We start from the raw sequence: 17342 nt of genomic DNA on the forward strand, positions 1-17342 counted from the left end.
TGTTTTCAGTAAAATAGATTTATGTAGCAGTTTTGTTTTCCAATAAATTTACTTGAGAAGCAAAACTGTAGATAAAACTAAGTTTCTCATACTTAATTGGATAACTAAAGCACAAATATAATATAATTTTGTGATGTTTATGCTTTAAAAACAGTTTTTGCCAATAGGATGAGAAAATTAATAAATTATAGACTATAAACTTATATTCCGAAGTTTTGTTCCACACACTTTCAGGTTCGAAAAGGCAGGTTTCGAGTGACGCTGTACAAGAACCAGTTTTGGTCACTCAAAGAACCTTTTTCCCCCTTAATATGAAGAACATTATAAAGAACCTTGTGTGCAATGGAACGGTTCCATGGATGGTAAAGGTTATTCATGAGACTAAATGCCAATAAAGAATCTTTATTTTTTTAAAGAATGCAAGAAACCTTTTCCTGGAAAACGAGCAAAATTAAAAAGTAATAAAAATACATATTTCCAGCATTTACTTATTTCAGGTCCACTTAAAAAATAAAAGCCCTTAATGTACATTTACATTTGCTTCTATGCAAAGGACCTAATGAGGAAATGTACAATCAAAAAATAGAAACATTTAATGTCAGTGCAACCAGATTCAAAAGGCTATGATGAATTAAAAGCATCATCTCCTAAAACAGTGATTATACGCATGAAATGGCCAAAGTGCTCCTGAACTCTGATACACACCTTGAGGACAATAGTGTTTCAGTGTCCTTCACTACACTGCCCCTGTGTGGACACACAGCACATTACATCTAATAATACTCATACAGGAGACATCATCATGCATGTGGCCTAAGAAGAGAGTCGTTAAGTAGAATACAAGAATTCGACAAAAGAGATGGAGGAGCAGAATGAGTTAGCACTTCTCTCCATATGCCTAAATGAATGCAACTGAGAGCATTATCAGGTCGGGCTGGTGTCACATAGTTCTTACCACAATCTGTAGTTCACTATTCGGTTTTACTTTTTACTGTTTGCTGAAAAGCTTGCGAACTGCAAGTCTTTTATATCTATAGTTCTCTATACAAAAAAAAAAAATGTTTCACAGCAACTCCACAGTAATTAACAGGAAAAAAAGATTCAATTCATATTGTTGTTCTCATTCAATAGTGTTTAAACACCAACAAGCAAGCAAGCCAAAGAAGACCGTGGCAAGTAACCAAAACTTGCGTGACAAATGCAGAAAAAAACTTAGTTGCAAGTGACAACTTAACCCATCCAGTGTGACAACAGTCCCTGCTATTTGGCCAAGACTTTAAGCTGTGGATATAGAAAGCAATTTAAGTATTTATTTTACATTTAAAAAGCAGTTTAAAAGCAATACACACATCATATTGTTTTTGATAGAGTATCCAACCTTAAAGAGGTAGTTCACCCCAAAATGAAAATTCAGTCATCAAAAGAAGAAAAATGTGCCAAATCCAACAGTTGATGGACCCCATTGACTTCAATAGTATTTATTTCCCCCAATATGGAAGTCAATGTTAAAATGTCTTCTTTTATGTTCAGAAGAATAAAGAAACTCCTTCAGGTTTGGAACAACATGAGTGTGAGTAAATGATGACAGAATTGGGTGAACTATCCCTTTAAGGACTGTATAACTCATTCCTTTGGCTATTGGCACTAAGTTCTCTGACAGTTAACAAACTGTCTCTACGGTGAAATCTAGTCAAAAGCCTCCTCCACAAACGGCACACTGATAAAGGTCCGTCATGGATGTGTTGCTAGAGATGCTGTAGGGCTTTTTCCTCTCAACCCTGCAATCTCAAGTGTTGAGGAAACACTTCTAAGAGCCGATGCTGGCGATAACGTGTGAGCGGTGTGAGTCTGGTCTGTGCCGCACTCATTCAGAACACAACAAGTTATACAAAAAATAAAAGTTCATTCAAAATGTCCTTTCCCTTAGTAAAAATGTTTGCACATGTATCTTGCGGAAAGACCTCAACAATTGGATCAACATTTAATTAAGATGATATGTAATATTTTTTACTTTTGATTTATTACTTCTGTAAAAAAATATTTTTTACTTTATGGATCTAAAATACTGACTTTGTTATCCTAAAAAAATACCCTCAAACTCTTACTAACTATCCATATTTTTATCTCTTTCTTGACTCGGTGTGATAAAAAGTGAGTCATTTTGACACAAACTTGACTTAAATACCAAAATAATCTTTTTTATTTCCAAGTTTACACCACTCGGTTGAGTTACACATGCAACTTGAGTTCATATGACAACAATGTAGCATGTAGCAAACAATATAATAATTTTAGTAACGGTAGGCCTATGTATGCTTTATTTAGTAGTTCACTTGTACCCATCATATACAATAAAATTCAGGGCAATCAAATACTGTAAATCTCCCTGAATGTTGATCACAGTGCTGGAAATGATCTTTAGGACTCCTGCTGGTTGAATTTAAATGTACATTTAATGTTCAATTGCATCAAAGTTAGCCATTAGATACAACAACTTCTTATGAAATAACATATGTAACAGTATCAGCTCAGTAAGATTTTCTTGAAAGAAATTAATAACTTAATTAATAAAGTAAGGATGCATTAATTGATCAAACATGACAGTAAAGATATTTATAGTGATATTTCAAATAAATGCTGCTCTTAATAAATGCTGAAAAGTTTATATTTATATTACAATCATGTGACACTGAAGACTGCTGAAAACAGTTCATTTAAATTAAATGAATATTTCACAAAATATTACAGTTTTTACTGCACTTTGATCAAATAAATGCAGCCTTGGTGAGCATAAGAGACTTTTTTCAAAAACATTAAATAATCTTATTGACCCTATATTTTTTAAACATTATTTAGACAAAAACTTTTAAAATTATAGTTAAGATATGCATGAGTTTTGAATCGTAGTGTATTAACATGAATGCAAGGAATTATTGCTATACGCGTGTGCTGAAAAAGAAGTCCACAGATGTGAATGAACATTTGAAAGCTGTTGTAAGAAGAGTGTAAAATGATTGTAAAAGCATAAGTGGTAAATATGATTGTGACCGGTCAGGTAAGCACACATTACTGCACTAACCCAATCTCTACCTCACACACACACACACACACACACACACACACACACACACACACACACACACACACACACACACACACACACACAGTCATAATTACACAGGATCTGTTGATCTTTGCTCTACCGGAGCTGCATATGGAGTCTCTCTGCCTAATGCAAAGTTCTGGTTAAACATTGTCCCAAGGTTTGCGTTCTGCCTTCTGTTGTTTTTACACTAAAGCCCTGGCAATTGTTGGAGGCATTATTGACTTTGTAATTAAACTATTTTAACGTCAGGATTTTGTAATCATTACATTTCAAGCCATCTGTTCCTGTCCGAGGCTTGAAATGGATTTTCCCTTTGAGGAGATAAAGGCCAGCACAATGTTTTATCATTTATCGTCACGTCTTTACACACGGACAAATGCTGAAATCCTCATCCGAGCCGTGGAGAGTTTGCTCCAGCAGAATACATACAAATATATTATGATGCAATGCTATCATTTCAGCCGATCTGATTATGGATTTATTAGCGTCCATCTGCTCAAAGACTAACAAAGCTAAATTTAAAGAACTCACACCAAGAGTCGCAATGTATGAACAGCTTGTGTCCGAGACGCCTAGTTAGTCCTTTATCCTAGTTATCCATGTTAACCTAGTGAACAATGCAGAATACACTTACACGCTTATCCAACGTCAGATATCACAGTGATGATTGTTAGTTTGTAATTTATTAAATAATACATTTCACCCTCCAGAATAATGCGAACAAATTGTATATTTTTTATTAGTATATACAAGAATGCTAAACTAAGAACAAAGATGAATTGTGATTATATTACAGTATATACTACACAACCGTAAAGAAAAGATAATTGTATAATTGGGTCATTACCTGCCATTTGTTAGCACAAAACCCCACCATTTCAAATCAAACAATACAAAATAAATCAGTTAGTCTGTAATCTATACGGCAATGAAATATTTACTGTAAGACATACAGATGAACTAAAACATAGAGATGTAGAAGTACAGTAAGTCTCACTCAGGCTGGATCATGAACACAGTGTTGATGGGCGGCAGAGACGACACCATTTCTCGGATCTCTGAGCTTCCCTGGAGAGGCAGCAGTGCATTCTGGGAGTGATAAGGAGCAGGAGCTCCATACATGCAGGGTGTAGAGACGGAGCAGGGATGAGCGATGCTGGATCCTGAAATAGAACAGAAATCGCATGAGACTGATATAATAGCAGATATACATCTATATATATACACACACACACACACACACTAGTTCTCACACTCCGTACAAAGCACATATTCTTGCCTAGAAAACAGCTATTGAACATAAATAAAGAATAAAGATGTAGTTTATTTAAAACACATTGAGCGAGGGGAAGTTGTGACAGTAAGAACCTGCATTAAATAATGCACTATATAACATTTAATTGAAAAACTTAAAGAGTAAATTATGTTATGAAGCAATTCACGAAATGCAACATTTTACAACATACAATAGCATTGAAAAGTTTGGGGTCAGTAAGTTTAACACTTTTATCCAGTAAGTATGCATTAAATTGATTAAAAGTGACAGTACAGACATTTATTATGTTACAAAAGATTTATATTTAATGCATTAATTCATTAAAGTATCACTGAAATTTTATTTTGGGTTTACACAAAAATATTAAGCAGCACAACAATAATATGAGATGTTTCTTGAGCAGCAACTCATCATATTATAGTGATTTCTGAAGGATCATGTGACACTGAAGACTGGAGTAATGATGCTGAACATTCAGCTTTATTCACAGGAATACATTACATTTTTAAATATATTAAAACAGAAAACAGTTATTTTAAATTGTAATAAAATTTCACTATATTACTGTTTTTTTGTATTTTTGATCAAATAAATGATGAGCATAAGACACCTCTAAACTAGACTTCAGACCCTAAACTTTGGAACGATCGTGTGAAAATAAAGCGTGAAACTAAAACTTAAAGTGCTGAGATATAGCACCTGTGTGACAACTAGCCCCGGTGTCCGCTAGCAGGACTTCACCTGCGGTGTGTGTGCCCAGTGCAGACAGCTCAGTGTAGTAGGGTCGTGTTGACTTCCTGCTCGTGTTGTCCAGGATGTTGAGCGGGTCGTGCACTTCGGCGTAAGCTGAGACCGAGCGAACGCTGCTCACGCTGCTGATCACGGACACATGCTGATCGATAAACGTGCCCATCCTCTGAGCGTCCACGTAACCACTGCTGCCGTAATATCCTGCAGGACAAAGATGAACAATAATGTTTCTAGAGGAGCATCTGCAAACAAACTCATATTTACCTTTCTGAGCAGCATAACATAATTAAAATACATGATAAATCTGAGGACCTCTTAGTTTTGGGGCTTGTTATGTGTTATGTGAAAATAAGGAAAATCCCTTTTTTATTTCATTGTATGTTTATATTATTATTCCTGGTTACACTTTATTTTGATGGTCACCTTTAGACATTCTGTTGATTATGTTGCACCAACATGTCTACTAACTCTCACTAGAGTATTAGTAGAGTATTAGTAGAGCGTTAGTAGAGTGTCAGTAGAGCATTAGTAGAGTATTAGTAGAGTATTAGTAGAGTATTAGTAGAGTATCAGTAGAGTATTAGTAGAGTATTAGTAGAGTATTAGTAGAGTATTGGTAGAGCATTAGTAGAGTATTAGTAGAGTATTAGTAGAGGATTAGTAGAGTATTAGTAGAGTATTAGTAGAGTATTAGTAGAGTATTAGTAGAGTATTAGTAGAGGTTTAATAGAGTATTAGTAGAGTATTAGTAGAGTATTAGTAGAGTATCAGTAGAGTATTAGTAGAGGATTAATAGAGTATTAGTAGAGTGTCAGTAGAGTATTAGTAGAGTGTCAGTAGAGTATTAGTAGAGTATTAGTAGAGTATCAGTAGAGTATTAATAGAGTATTGGTAGAGTATCAGTAGAGTATTGGTAGAGTATCAGTAGAGTATTGGTAGAGTATCAGCAGAGTATTGGTAGAGTACCAGTAGAGTATTAGTAGAGTATTAGTAGAGTGTTAGTAGAGTGTTAGTAGAGTGTCAGTAGAGTATTAGTAGAGTATCAGTAGAGTATTAGTAGAGTATCAGTAGAGTATTAGTAGAGTATCAGTAGAGTATTAGTAGAGTGTTAGTAGAGTATTAGTATAGTGTTAGTAGAGTGTCAGTAGAGTGTCAGTGGAGTATTAGTAGAGTGTCAGTAGAGTATTAGTAGAGTAGTAGTAGAGTGTTAGTAGAGTGGCAGTAGAGTGTTAGTAGAGTGGCAGTAGAGTATTAGTAGAGTATTAGTAGAGTGTCAGTAGAGTATTAGTAGAGCATTGGTAGAGTATTAGTAGAGTATTGGTAGAGTATCAGTAGAGTATTAGTAGAGTATTAGTAGAGTATTAGTAGAGTATTGGTAGAGTATTATTAGAGTATCAGTAGAGTATTAGTAGAGTATTAGTAGAGTATTAGTAGAGTATTAGTAGAATATTAGTAGAGTATTAGTAGAGTATTAGTAGAATATTAGTAGAGTATTGGTAGAGTATTAGTAGAGTATTAGTAGAGTATTAGACTGGTAGGGTTAGGGTTAGTAGAATAAGTTGACATGTAGTTTCAAAGTTACTTATAGTCAGTTGGAGGACCATTGCAATTAAAATGTTATAGATATTAACCAGTTTACTAATATTCTACTAATACTCTAATGAGAGTTAGTTGACATATACTGCAGGTACAACGTTACTAGTCAACAGGTGTCTATGGGACCATCAAAATATAACATATATATATATATATATATATATATAATATAAAATTACACACACAAAAAAAGGAATAGTGAAGAAAGGATAGGAAATGCTTCAATGGTTATATTCTTTCCATTTATTTTAATATATTCCATAATTTTGGATTAATAAAAGACAAAAGAGACAACATTTGAACTAAGGTCACCACTAGACATGTCTACATCCATAAGCTAATCTTAACTTAACTTCCTTAACTTTCTTTCTAAATCTTAACTTTTTAAAATAGTTTTTATCTAACTACTACTGTTCAAAAGTTTGGGGTTGGTAATATTTATTTAATGTTTTTTTTTTTAATTTAAAGTCTCTTATGCTCACAATAGCTGCAATTGTGAAATACTGCAATATTGTGAAATATTATTACAATTTAAAATAACTGTTCTATTTGAATATGTTTAAAATGTAATGTATTCCTGTGATGCAAAGCTGAATTTTCAGCATCATTACGCCAGTCTTCAGTGTCACATGATCCTTCAGAAATCACTATAATATGATGACTTTCTGCTCAAGAAACATTTCATATTATTATTAATGTTGAAATGTTGCTAAATATTTTTTTCAGGATTCTTTGATGAATAAAAAGTTCAAAAGAATTGCATTTGAAAAAAATCATCTTTTGTAACTTTATAAATGTCTTTACTGTCAATTCTGATCAATTTAATACATCCTTGGTGAATATAAGTATTAGTCTTTTTCTTTCTTTTTTATCATACTGACCCCAAACTTTTAAACTGTAGTGTACATTTGTATAAATGTATATAAGTGCACTATTAATTGGCCACTAATAATAATTTGAGCTTCTCTCACCATTGTGTCCAGAGCTGCAAACCGAAGCTGCACATGCGTCTCCAGCGGCAGCACTTCCTCCGAAGCTGTATCCTGTGGAGTCCAGCAGCTGCACGGCCTCGGGGTCCAATGCTGGGTCCATGGCTGGGTCACCTGCGGCTGCGTACCCAGTCGATGCCACCCTGGCGCTGTAGGGAGACCCGGCACAGCTGCTGCAGAAGCAGTCTTTACTCAGCTGGTGTCCAGGAAACGGTGCGTAGCGTCCGCTTTCGGGATGAGCCTGATAGGCTGATGTGGGAGTGTGAGTCTGAGCTCTGAACACAGGCTGGTAGTACGAGGAGTTGGCGTAGGAGTTGTGAAGACTCTGGTACATGGTGTCGGGGAAAGTCCCTTGGGCTTGTGTGGGGCCGCGGCTCTGGGGCCTCGAGGCCGTCGGGCCCTGGTTGATCACACTGCTGCGGTTCATCATGGCTGGGGAGATCGGAGGGGTCATCAGGGGCCCGCTGTTCTGAGAGTAATCCATCTGACCTGGAAAAACAGTAGTAATTATATTCATATGAATTATGATCAAATTATTGATTATATTATTAATAAGCATTTTAATTTGATTAATATTATATATTAGGTTCCCTTTAACACATTCTGTTGTCTATAAGTAACGTTGCACCTTCATGTCTACTAGCTCTCATTAGAGTAGAGTATAAGTAGACTGTAGGGTTAGGGTTAGAATAAGTTGGGTTAGGTTAGGGTTAGTATAATAAGTTGACATGTAGTTGCAAAGTTACGTACAGTATAGTCAGTAGAGTGTCCGTTGGAGGATCATCACAATAAAGAGTAATCAGATATGAAGCAGATAGTCCACTAATACTCTAATGAGAGTTAGCTGACATGTAGATGCAAAGTTACTTATAGTCAACAGAATGTTCAAAAGGGACCATCAAAAGAAAGTGTTACCAAATATTATTTACACTACCGGTCAAAATTTTGATTAATTCAGATGTTTTTGAAAGATCTCTAATGCTCACCAAGCCTGCATTTATTTGATCAAAAATACAGTGAAGCAATAATATTGTGAAATATTATTATAATTAAAAATAACAATTTAAAATATATTTTGAAATATAATTTATTCCTGTGATGGCAAAGCTGAATTTTCATCATCATTACTCATTTGATTCTAATATGATGATTTGCTGCTCAAGAAATATTTCTTATTATTATCAATGTTGAAAATGTGAAAGAAATACTTTTATTCAGCAAGGATCCATTAAATTGATCAAAAGTGATTTTTTGCTGTGAAAGACTGTTTTCAACATTGATAATAATAAAAACTATTATTAATAACTTAGCACCAATAATAATTGGTAATAAATGATCAGCAAATCAATTATTTTGAAGTTGATATCACAAAAATTGAGCCTGCTAAAAGGTTTTAAAGTACCTTATCTATGGTAACGCAATGTCCAATTTCAAAATGCCGAGTGTGCGCTACACTGACAGTGAACCGTTTAGTTCCCTGCGCTGACACCCTCGTCTTTGATTTCAAATACATTTGCAAAGTTGCGATTTATCATGAAGCTGAAGATTGTTTGAAATCCTTTTGGAGAAAAACTTCTGGAAAAAAGGCTCCTGAAACATGTGCGCTCTATAACAAATAATTTTAACGAAAAACATAAAAAAATGAACATGTCTCTAATTGGTGTGAGCTGCTGTTTATAAGTACCAGTAACAGTAAAGTTGTCCGGATCGGTACTATGGTACACGCCAGTACCGGCCCCGAGCCCCTGCTGTGCAGTGAGCGACAGGAAGTCGTGTTCTGGAGCGTTCTCGTCCTTGACAGTCGGATCATTGGACGCAACACTGGATTTATTACGATTGGCCAAGAAGCAGGAGCTTGGCGAGGCGGTGAACGCAGCTTTACTAGCATCTGTCAGAATGGAGACATCACACATAATTGGGTTAAATTCATTTTGCATATACACCACCATGCAAAGGTTTGAGGTCAGTACGATTTATCATTCTATTTTTATTAGGGAATAAAAGTGAGTCAAGACATTTCTGATGTTACAAAGATTAATATTTGAAATAAATGCTGCTTAAGAAATGTGAACAGATAAGAAATGGAATAATGTCTAATAATAAATGTTTCTTGAGCAGTAAATCACATATTAGATTTTTGAAGGATCATGTGTGTAAAAAGTTATTTTAAATTGTAATAATAATATTCACAACATTACTGTTTAACTGTATTTTTGATCAAATAAATGCAGCCTTGGTGAGCCTAAGATACTTTTTTCAAATATATTTTAAAAATCTTACCGACCCCAAACTTTTGAAAGGCAGTAAAATAACAAACTAATAATATAGATAAACCGAAATGATTAGGGTACCTGCACTCCTCATATATTTCTCCAGTAGATTCTGAAGGTCCTGCTCTTTGTCGTTGTTGAATTGTGTTTCAATTGCTAGCAGGATATACTCATCCAAAAGCATCCGGATGAGGTGGAACGAGCCTGGAAGTTACAGGGAACCAGCTTAAAGGGATAGTTCACCCAAAAATGAGATTTCTGTCATCATTTACTCAAGCCTCAAGTTGTTCCAAACCTGTATGAATTTCTTTCGTCTGCTGAACACAAAAGAAGATATTCTGAAGACATATGGGCCAAACCAAACAGTTGATGAGCCCCGGTGACTATAGTATTTTTCAGTCCTATCAACTGTTTGGTTACTCATATTCTTCAAAATATCATCTTTTGTGTTCAGCAGACGAAAGAAATTCACATTTCATATCCCTTTAAATAAGCTATATAGTAATAATCCAAAATAATAGGTATCCGACTGCTGCTCATAAATTGGCTTTGCTCTAAAAAAATTGCAGTGCAACTACACTAGCACACTACGCAGAGTACTGTATCCCACAATGCAATGCTCTCAACTTCACTTTCCCACGGGTTTCAGTGAGCTAGTGCTGAGGTCAACCGGGTGGCCTTCCAGGTGATACTGTTTGGCTTTGTGAACACCTGTAGGGTCATCGCATGTTAGGAACACTGAGAAAGGTCACGCTCTAATCAGGGCGCACACACACGGCACAAGATAAAGGATTGTTTGTACAGGCTTTTATGGCTTATTCTCCGCACCGGATCCCCAGCTAAAAACAAATGGTATAAATTTGACTATTTACTATGATGCTCCAATTATACCTAAAGAATTTAAAGTCATCATTACATCAAAATGGACAATTCTTGTTTTTTTCAATGGAATTATTGGAGTGTTTACACTCTAAAATTTGAGAAGGTTGTTTATTAAAATTAAAAACTCTGGGTTATTTGAACCCAATTTTGGTTCAAACATGGACAAACCCAGCCATTGGGTAACATTTTTAAATTACATTTTTAACCCAATGTTTGAGTTTGTCCATATTTGACCCAAAATTGATTGAAACAACCCAGCATTTTTTTATCCGTGCACATCATTATTTTTTTTTATTCATGTGCGCTCGTAATCTTTAACCAAAATAACTTTCCCTCCCTCTTGCAGTGACATCTCTTCTCTGATGACGTGTTTACTGGCGCGAGGGCGGGACAACCTGTCACTCACATGACATCACAGGTGCGGGGGCGGGACAACCTGTCACTCACATGACATCACAGTAACAGCAAACCACAACCATCCAATCAATTCCCCAAGTTCTGCCCTACAATTTTTCTAGTTTAATTTTTCTAAACCGTTTCACTTGGATATAAGTCACAATAGGGAATAAAAAATGATCGCAACTTCTATTTCATGCTGACTTTAAAATAATCTGGAGTATTTGAAAGAAACCGAATCAATGACTACAGTGTGTGTGAACGCATGCTAAAGGCTTACCGAAGCTGGTAGCGTTGTTTAGCGTGAGATTGTGCATCACTCGTGCTCCAAAAAAACTCCACTTCAGAAGAAAATCTTGAGCTCGCTTCTTCACCGACCGACCATTTTGTTTGCTGGGCTAAAAGAAAGATAATATGCAGATTCAATATTAACATTCATTGCTAGTCTGACCGTTGTGGGATTACAGTGCAACAAACCTTAATGACTTTCTGCTCGACCACCGAGTCCAGCCATTCAATGAAAGACTCAACCGTGGCATTTTTCCTCAGGAGGTCTTTCAGCTCTTGAAACACTGAAATGGAGTCATCTAGCAGAAAAGATCAAGAAATCATAAATATATTTCGAGCATTTGAGATTTTTTGTAAAAGGGTCATGAACTGCATTTAGAAAAAAAAATTATGATCTACTTTGAGGTCCACTTATTATGTTAGCAAGATTTTTTGCATCAAATAATTTAGAAGTAATAGGTTATTTTATTACATTACATTATATTAGTTGAAACAAAGATGCTACAGAAAGATCTCGTTACATAGTTTAAACATTTGCCAACTGTGAAACATTTATGCGTATTACATACACTTTATAAGTCTTGGTTGTGGCATATAAAGTTTTTCTTTTTTTGCAGCACTTCCTCTAAAGCTTTTCTGCAGTAAAATCAAGTGAACGATAAACTCTGTCTTACTGATGCGATCTGGAACTTCATATTAACAATTACACTTCCACATTTCCTCAATGTTAGGATCACAAGAAAGGAAATGCAAATTCTGTGTTTTTCCACAATTTGGCACCGCAAAACGTCTTGTAATCCTCGAGCATCAATCGTTTTGTTGCTGGACTAATCCTGTGTTTGCGTCCCTCTCGTATTTACTACCACATGACATATCCAAAAGAAGTATAGGCGATGATCTTCTGCGCAAACGATCTTTCATCGCACTATTACGTCATACTGAGACAAAAACTATTTTGTTTTGAGAGAGATTGGTTTCAATAGCTGTTTTTGAACTAACAAGGACGTTTTGAGTTCTGAAACTTACAGCATATTTGTGATGATGTCAAAATATCAAGGAAAATTTGATTTCTCAATTCATGACCCCTCTAAATAAAACATCCAAATGTTTGACAACCAAGCCACCCGTTACTCACATTCGGAATAGAAGTCTGAATCTTGGTCATTTGTAATTGAAAGGAGTGCTTGAGAACCAATACTGTTCAGATCCACCTTATCAATATCATTCACCATAGAAGTCACAACATTCTGGTCAAAAAGTGCAGGTCTTGCAATCTGAAAAGACATCAGAACATTATAGTTAATGTTTACAAAAGCAAGACTTATTGATGTGTCTGTAAATCATCTACCTGTGCAAGATGTAAAAAGGAGGTCTGTCTCTTTAAGGAAGACACGAACTGTCGAGCTATCGGCAGTTTCTTGTCTGAGAGGATTTCTGGGAGATTCTCCAAGGAAGACACCATCCAGTGTTCCCAGTGCTTGGCAAAATTTCGAATATCTGCCAAAAGACTGGAGATATTTTCCTAAACTCACTCAAAAAACACTTAACAATATGAAATTCAACGTCTTTTTGAATCGACTGCATAAAAAACCAAATGTTGTGTATGTCATGCATGCAGTCTAAAAGACAAACCTCTCTGGCATGTCCTGCATAGTAGCGGGGATCAGAACATCCGTCAGAACCTGCGAAAAACAATTCAGCCAGCTGGTGATGAGTCAAACGTGATGTGACAATTATGAACTACTGTAAAAAACTAAAATTGTGTAAAAAATGATCACATTTTCACACAATAAAGATTTAAATGGTTTGTGATTATTTCAGTCTTTTGTATATTATTATACACTTAGGGTTAGGGTTCTATATAGAGCTTTAGGGTTCTTGATTATGTTTTAAAGAACGCTTAATGCCAAAAAGGTTCTATAAGGAGAAATGTCTTTAAATACTTTCATGTTCAATGGGTAATTTCCTTTTTTCTAGTGATAAAGTATATTTACGAGCTGCTTAATTCATAAAACTTAATTAAGATTTTAATAAAGATCTTTTTAAATAAATTAATTAAAACTATATCCATAAAATGATCCCATTATGGGAACCCCTAAAATGTTCCACATATGAAGTGCTTGACAGAAGCACTGACACTTTAAGAGCTTTAAAAATGTTTTCTGTGATTGATTTTCATCTTTTATGATTCAAAGTCTTGGTCTGGGACTATGATTCAAGAATCTAAAATCAGAAATCTAAACATACATGGCACTTGAAAAGTAGCAAAAATGAATGATGGTATGTTTTAATTTGAACATGTGAGAAACTGATAAAAATGTAATTCCCTGAGACATAACCATTCATAAGTTTGAGGTCAGTAAGCTAAATGAATACTTTTCTCAGCAAGGATGCATTCAATTGATCAAAAGTGACAGTAAAGACATTTGTAATTTGAAACGTTTTTTTATTTAGAATAAATGCTGTTCTTTTGAACATTATATTCATTAACGAAACTTGTAAAAAATGTACCACAGATTTCATCAAAATATTAATCCACACATCCATTTTTAACCGACCCCAAACCTATGAACCTTCATAGTTGAAGAAACACCCAGATATGGTTCATAAAAACTCACTTTGTAAAGTATAGAGTCACACACACAGAAGATGTCCACAATAACTGGATTCTCCAGCAGTGGAAGGAGATGTTCAGGCATTCCTTGCCAGAAGTGAAGCAGAAAGTTCTGGATCTGGAACAAATGGGATTGATTACAGTGAATCTTTTTCTAGAATCTAGATATGATGACAAAAGATTCTTTAAGAGCTTAAAATTGCACCTCCTCAAAGTTGACATTAATGGCATTATCCAGGATGCACTGACAGTGAGTTTTGTACATCATAATCAATGTGTCAACCTAAAAAAGAGCATAGCAAATCAATTAAAAGCGGTACATATAAACAGCATTTTGGAATGGGTTTCCATTGAAATGGACAGACCTTCTCTTTCGAAACAGACTCCTGAAGCACTAAATGCTGTGCACTCGGGAATTCTGGTAAAAGAGTTCCTGTTTTAGAACTAAGAGAGTATTTCCTGGTGAATCCTCCCTGTGAAAAAATAAAAAGCAGGATTTATACAAGTAATATTATATCATATTGTTGATAGAAACACATGACAACATTTTCTAAATATTTATATGGAATGTATGTGAAGTCTCCTATTTTGCAAGCATACATTCCACCACAAAAATACTTTTTTTGAAAGAAATTAATACTTTGCATTAAATTGATCAAAAGTGACACTAAAGACATTCATAATGTTACAAAAGATTTATTTTTTGAATAAATGCTGTTCTTTTGAACGTCATGTTTATCAAATAATCCAGAGAGAAATGATTAAAGGTTTCCACAAAAATATTAAGAAGCACAACTGTTTTCAACATTTATAATAAGAAGAAATATTTGTATGCACCATATCAGCATGATTTCTGAAGGATCATGTGACACTGAATACTGGAGTAATGATGCTGAAAATTCAGCTTTGGATCACAGGAATACTTTTATTTTAGAATATATTACAATAAAAAACATTTATTTTAAATTGTAATAATATTTATCAATATTACGTTTTTTTATCAAATAAATGCAGCCTTGGTGAGAACATTATTAAATATTAAACAATATAGCATCCCACCTCATTTTTCAGCTTGCTTCCAGAGAATCTGTGCAAAACACATAAGAGCATTTATGCATTTAAAAACCAAAATGAAAAATAACTTTGAAAAATATAACGCGTCTCAGCATGGGCATTGTGAAATCACTCGCCTTTCTTGTGACTATTCAAAACATTCAAGGACTTATGATTGGATGCTGAATTGAAGGGATGAAGGTCAAAACTAACCGTGTCAAACCTTTTCCTGAGTACACCGAGTGATAATACGCACTGCTCTCCTTGATTCCAATCCCATAATAATGATACCTGAAAAACATTTAGAGGACAAACACTGTCAAGAGCTTTAGCTTAGGCATTTATTTATTATTAAATAGGATTAAATAAAGTTTTCGGCCAGTGACCGGGCCAAGTGGCTCTTTCTTACTTCGAATGGCCTCTGGTTCCAAGCCTTCGTGTTGTAAGCAGAGGAAATTTCTGCCTTATGGTCTGAAATGATAACATTAGAGCTCTAACACATCGTAAGATCGATCTCCATGTACTGTAAATACAAGATCAACAGCTATTTATGCCTCATATTTGGCAACCAGGTATTTATCCTAAAGATTAAATACACCTAAAATGCATTAGGTTTCGGTGCAATCGGTATCTAAGTCGATATTATAATACTCATCACAGAGAATTATAATATAACAGAAGATATAAAAACTCCTCTTACCTTCCCAAAAGTGGCAGCACAAGCAGGATCTAATTTCTCCTTGCGACAGAAGTCTAAATAATGAGCGTAGAGGATACACCGTGGCAGGCAAACACCTTCACAAACTATGTAATTTTCCTCAAGCCTAATAGAAAAAGCAGAACACAAGCTTATAGTGATATCATTCTTTACTTCCACTTTTGTAGATTATTTATAATGGCAAGCTTCATCTTTAAAAGGAGAATTGATCAGAGATACCATTGTAAAGTAAGCTGAGTCTGTTTCTTCTTGTCCTTGATGATCTGACTGATACTTTTCTTTGGCACCGTTTGTTTGACAGAGAACGTCTTAGAATAATCCAGTTGACCCAGGTCCTCTTCAGAGGAAATGCTTCCATTACTTTCGTCAGCTTCTGCCAAATGAATAACATACATAGCTTTCAAACGGTGACGTGTGCCAAAACTATTCATAACGCATAATTGCAAAACAAAACTGGCGACAGATTGAGAATTTCTAACAGTGCATTGAAAGAAAGCAGTAGTTTAATCAAAGCCAGTTTGAAAAAAATTTACAACAAAGATGATTCCCCCACCTGATTTGATGCCAGAATCCTCCTCCTCATCAAGCCTGGCTTTGAAAAACATGTTTTTTCCGAGATTGTCTTGGTCAACAAGAGTTGTCGCTTGGAGGTCATCTGCGTTTTTGCAAGCTCTCTTTGTCTGCGACGCTTGTAGTTGATGAAACATATCATTCTTCAAAGGACTCCCTATGTTTCTTTTCATTGGCATGTTCAAGGAGAAATTAAAAAAGAAAAACTGGAATGCAAAATTAAAACCACCAAGTGAAATAATAATAAATAAATAAATAAATAAATAGAGCCCCTCAAAAACTAAATTGTTAAAACATTCCAAAATCAACGCGCCCCATTCTCACGTTTGGCAAAGTGATGCATATATCCATTCCTGAAATGATACACATCTCCAAAGCATCCCAAAAAAACAACAACATTTAAACAATTTGTCAACTATGTGTTGCTTTTCCTCACTAGAAACAAATGCTCACGAAATAAACTTGTAGCATGATGGAAACTCTAAAAATAGCAGCTGAAATATAACAATAATCCTGTAAAAATTCATTAATCCAAGAATGGGTACGATAACACCTTCCAGTCTTAATTAAAGCTCTGCTCTCTGAAATGGTGCGTCACAGAGGTGAGTGCTTTAGGGCCATTTATCTTATTTACAGAAGACTGGCAATGGATTCTGGGATTTAATGATTAACCAAGAAGGATATCATCTCTTTGAAATCTGGAAATCTTGCAGCTCGTCTATAGACCCAATCAGAGCCATCCTTAATGTTACTCTTGCCTTTCGTTTACATCCATTATTTTGGGACTTGTTTTGCTGGTTTCCCCTGTAACAGTGAGGAGAAGATTCTGCTGGC

The 17342-nt window shown here is 35.1% G+C and overlaps 1 protein-coding gene across 1 annotated transcript; it reads right to left on the bottom strand.

The window, feature by feature from the left end:
* Positions 1-4079: 4079 nt before the first annotated feature.
* LOC143730727 (DNA-binding protein RFX6-like) lies at positions 4080-16826 on the bottom strand. Its single transcript, XM_077221264.1, has 19 exons — positions 16492-16826; positions 16158-16311; positions 15921-16044; positions 15630-15691; positions 15434-15511; positions 15227-15254; positions 14533-14640; positions 14373-14450; positions 14172-14285; positions 13186-13235; positions 12902-13061; positions 12689-12827; positions 11743-11852; positions 11546-11663; positions 10069-10191; positions 9402-9605; positions 7700-8206; positions 5124-5333; positions 4080-4269 (listed from the first exon to the last, which is right to left on the bottom strand). Exons 1-19 carry the CDS (start codon positions 16685-16687, stop codon positions 4100-4102), a joined length of 2733 nt encoding a protein of 910 aa, XP_077077379.1. The 5' UTR covers positions 16688-16826; the 3' UTR covers positions 4080-4099.
* Between the last annotated feature and the right edge of the window lie 516 nt (positions 16827-17342).

This window comes from Siphateles boraxobius, unplaced genomic scaffold (assembly GCF_051911475.1).
Source record: "Siphateles boraxobius isolate OS27281-9 unplaced genomic scaffold, OSU_SipBor_1 80, whole genome shotgun sequence".
Classification (NCBI taxonomy): Eukaryota; Metazoa; Chordata; class Actinopteri; order Cypriniformes; family Leuciscidae; genus Siphateles; species Siphateles boraxobius.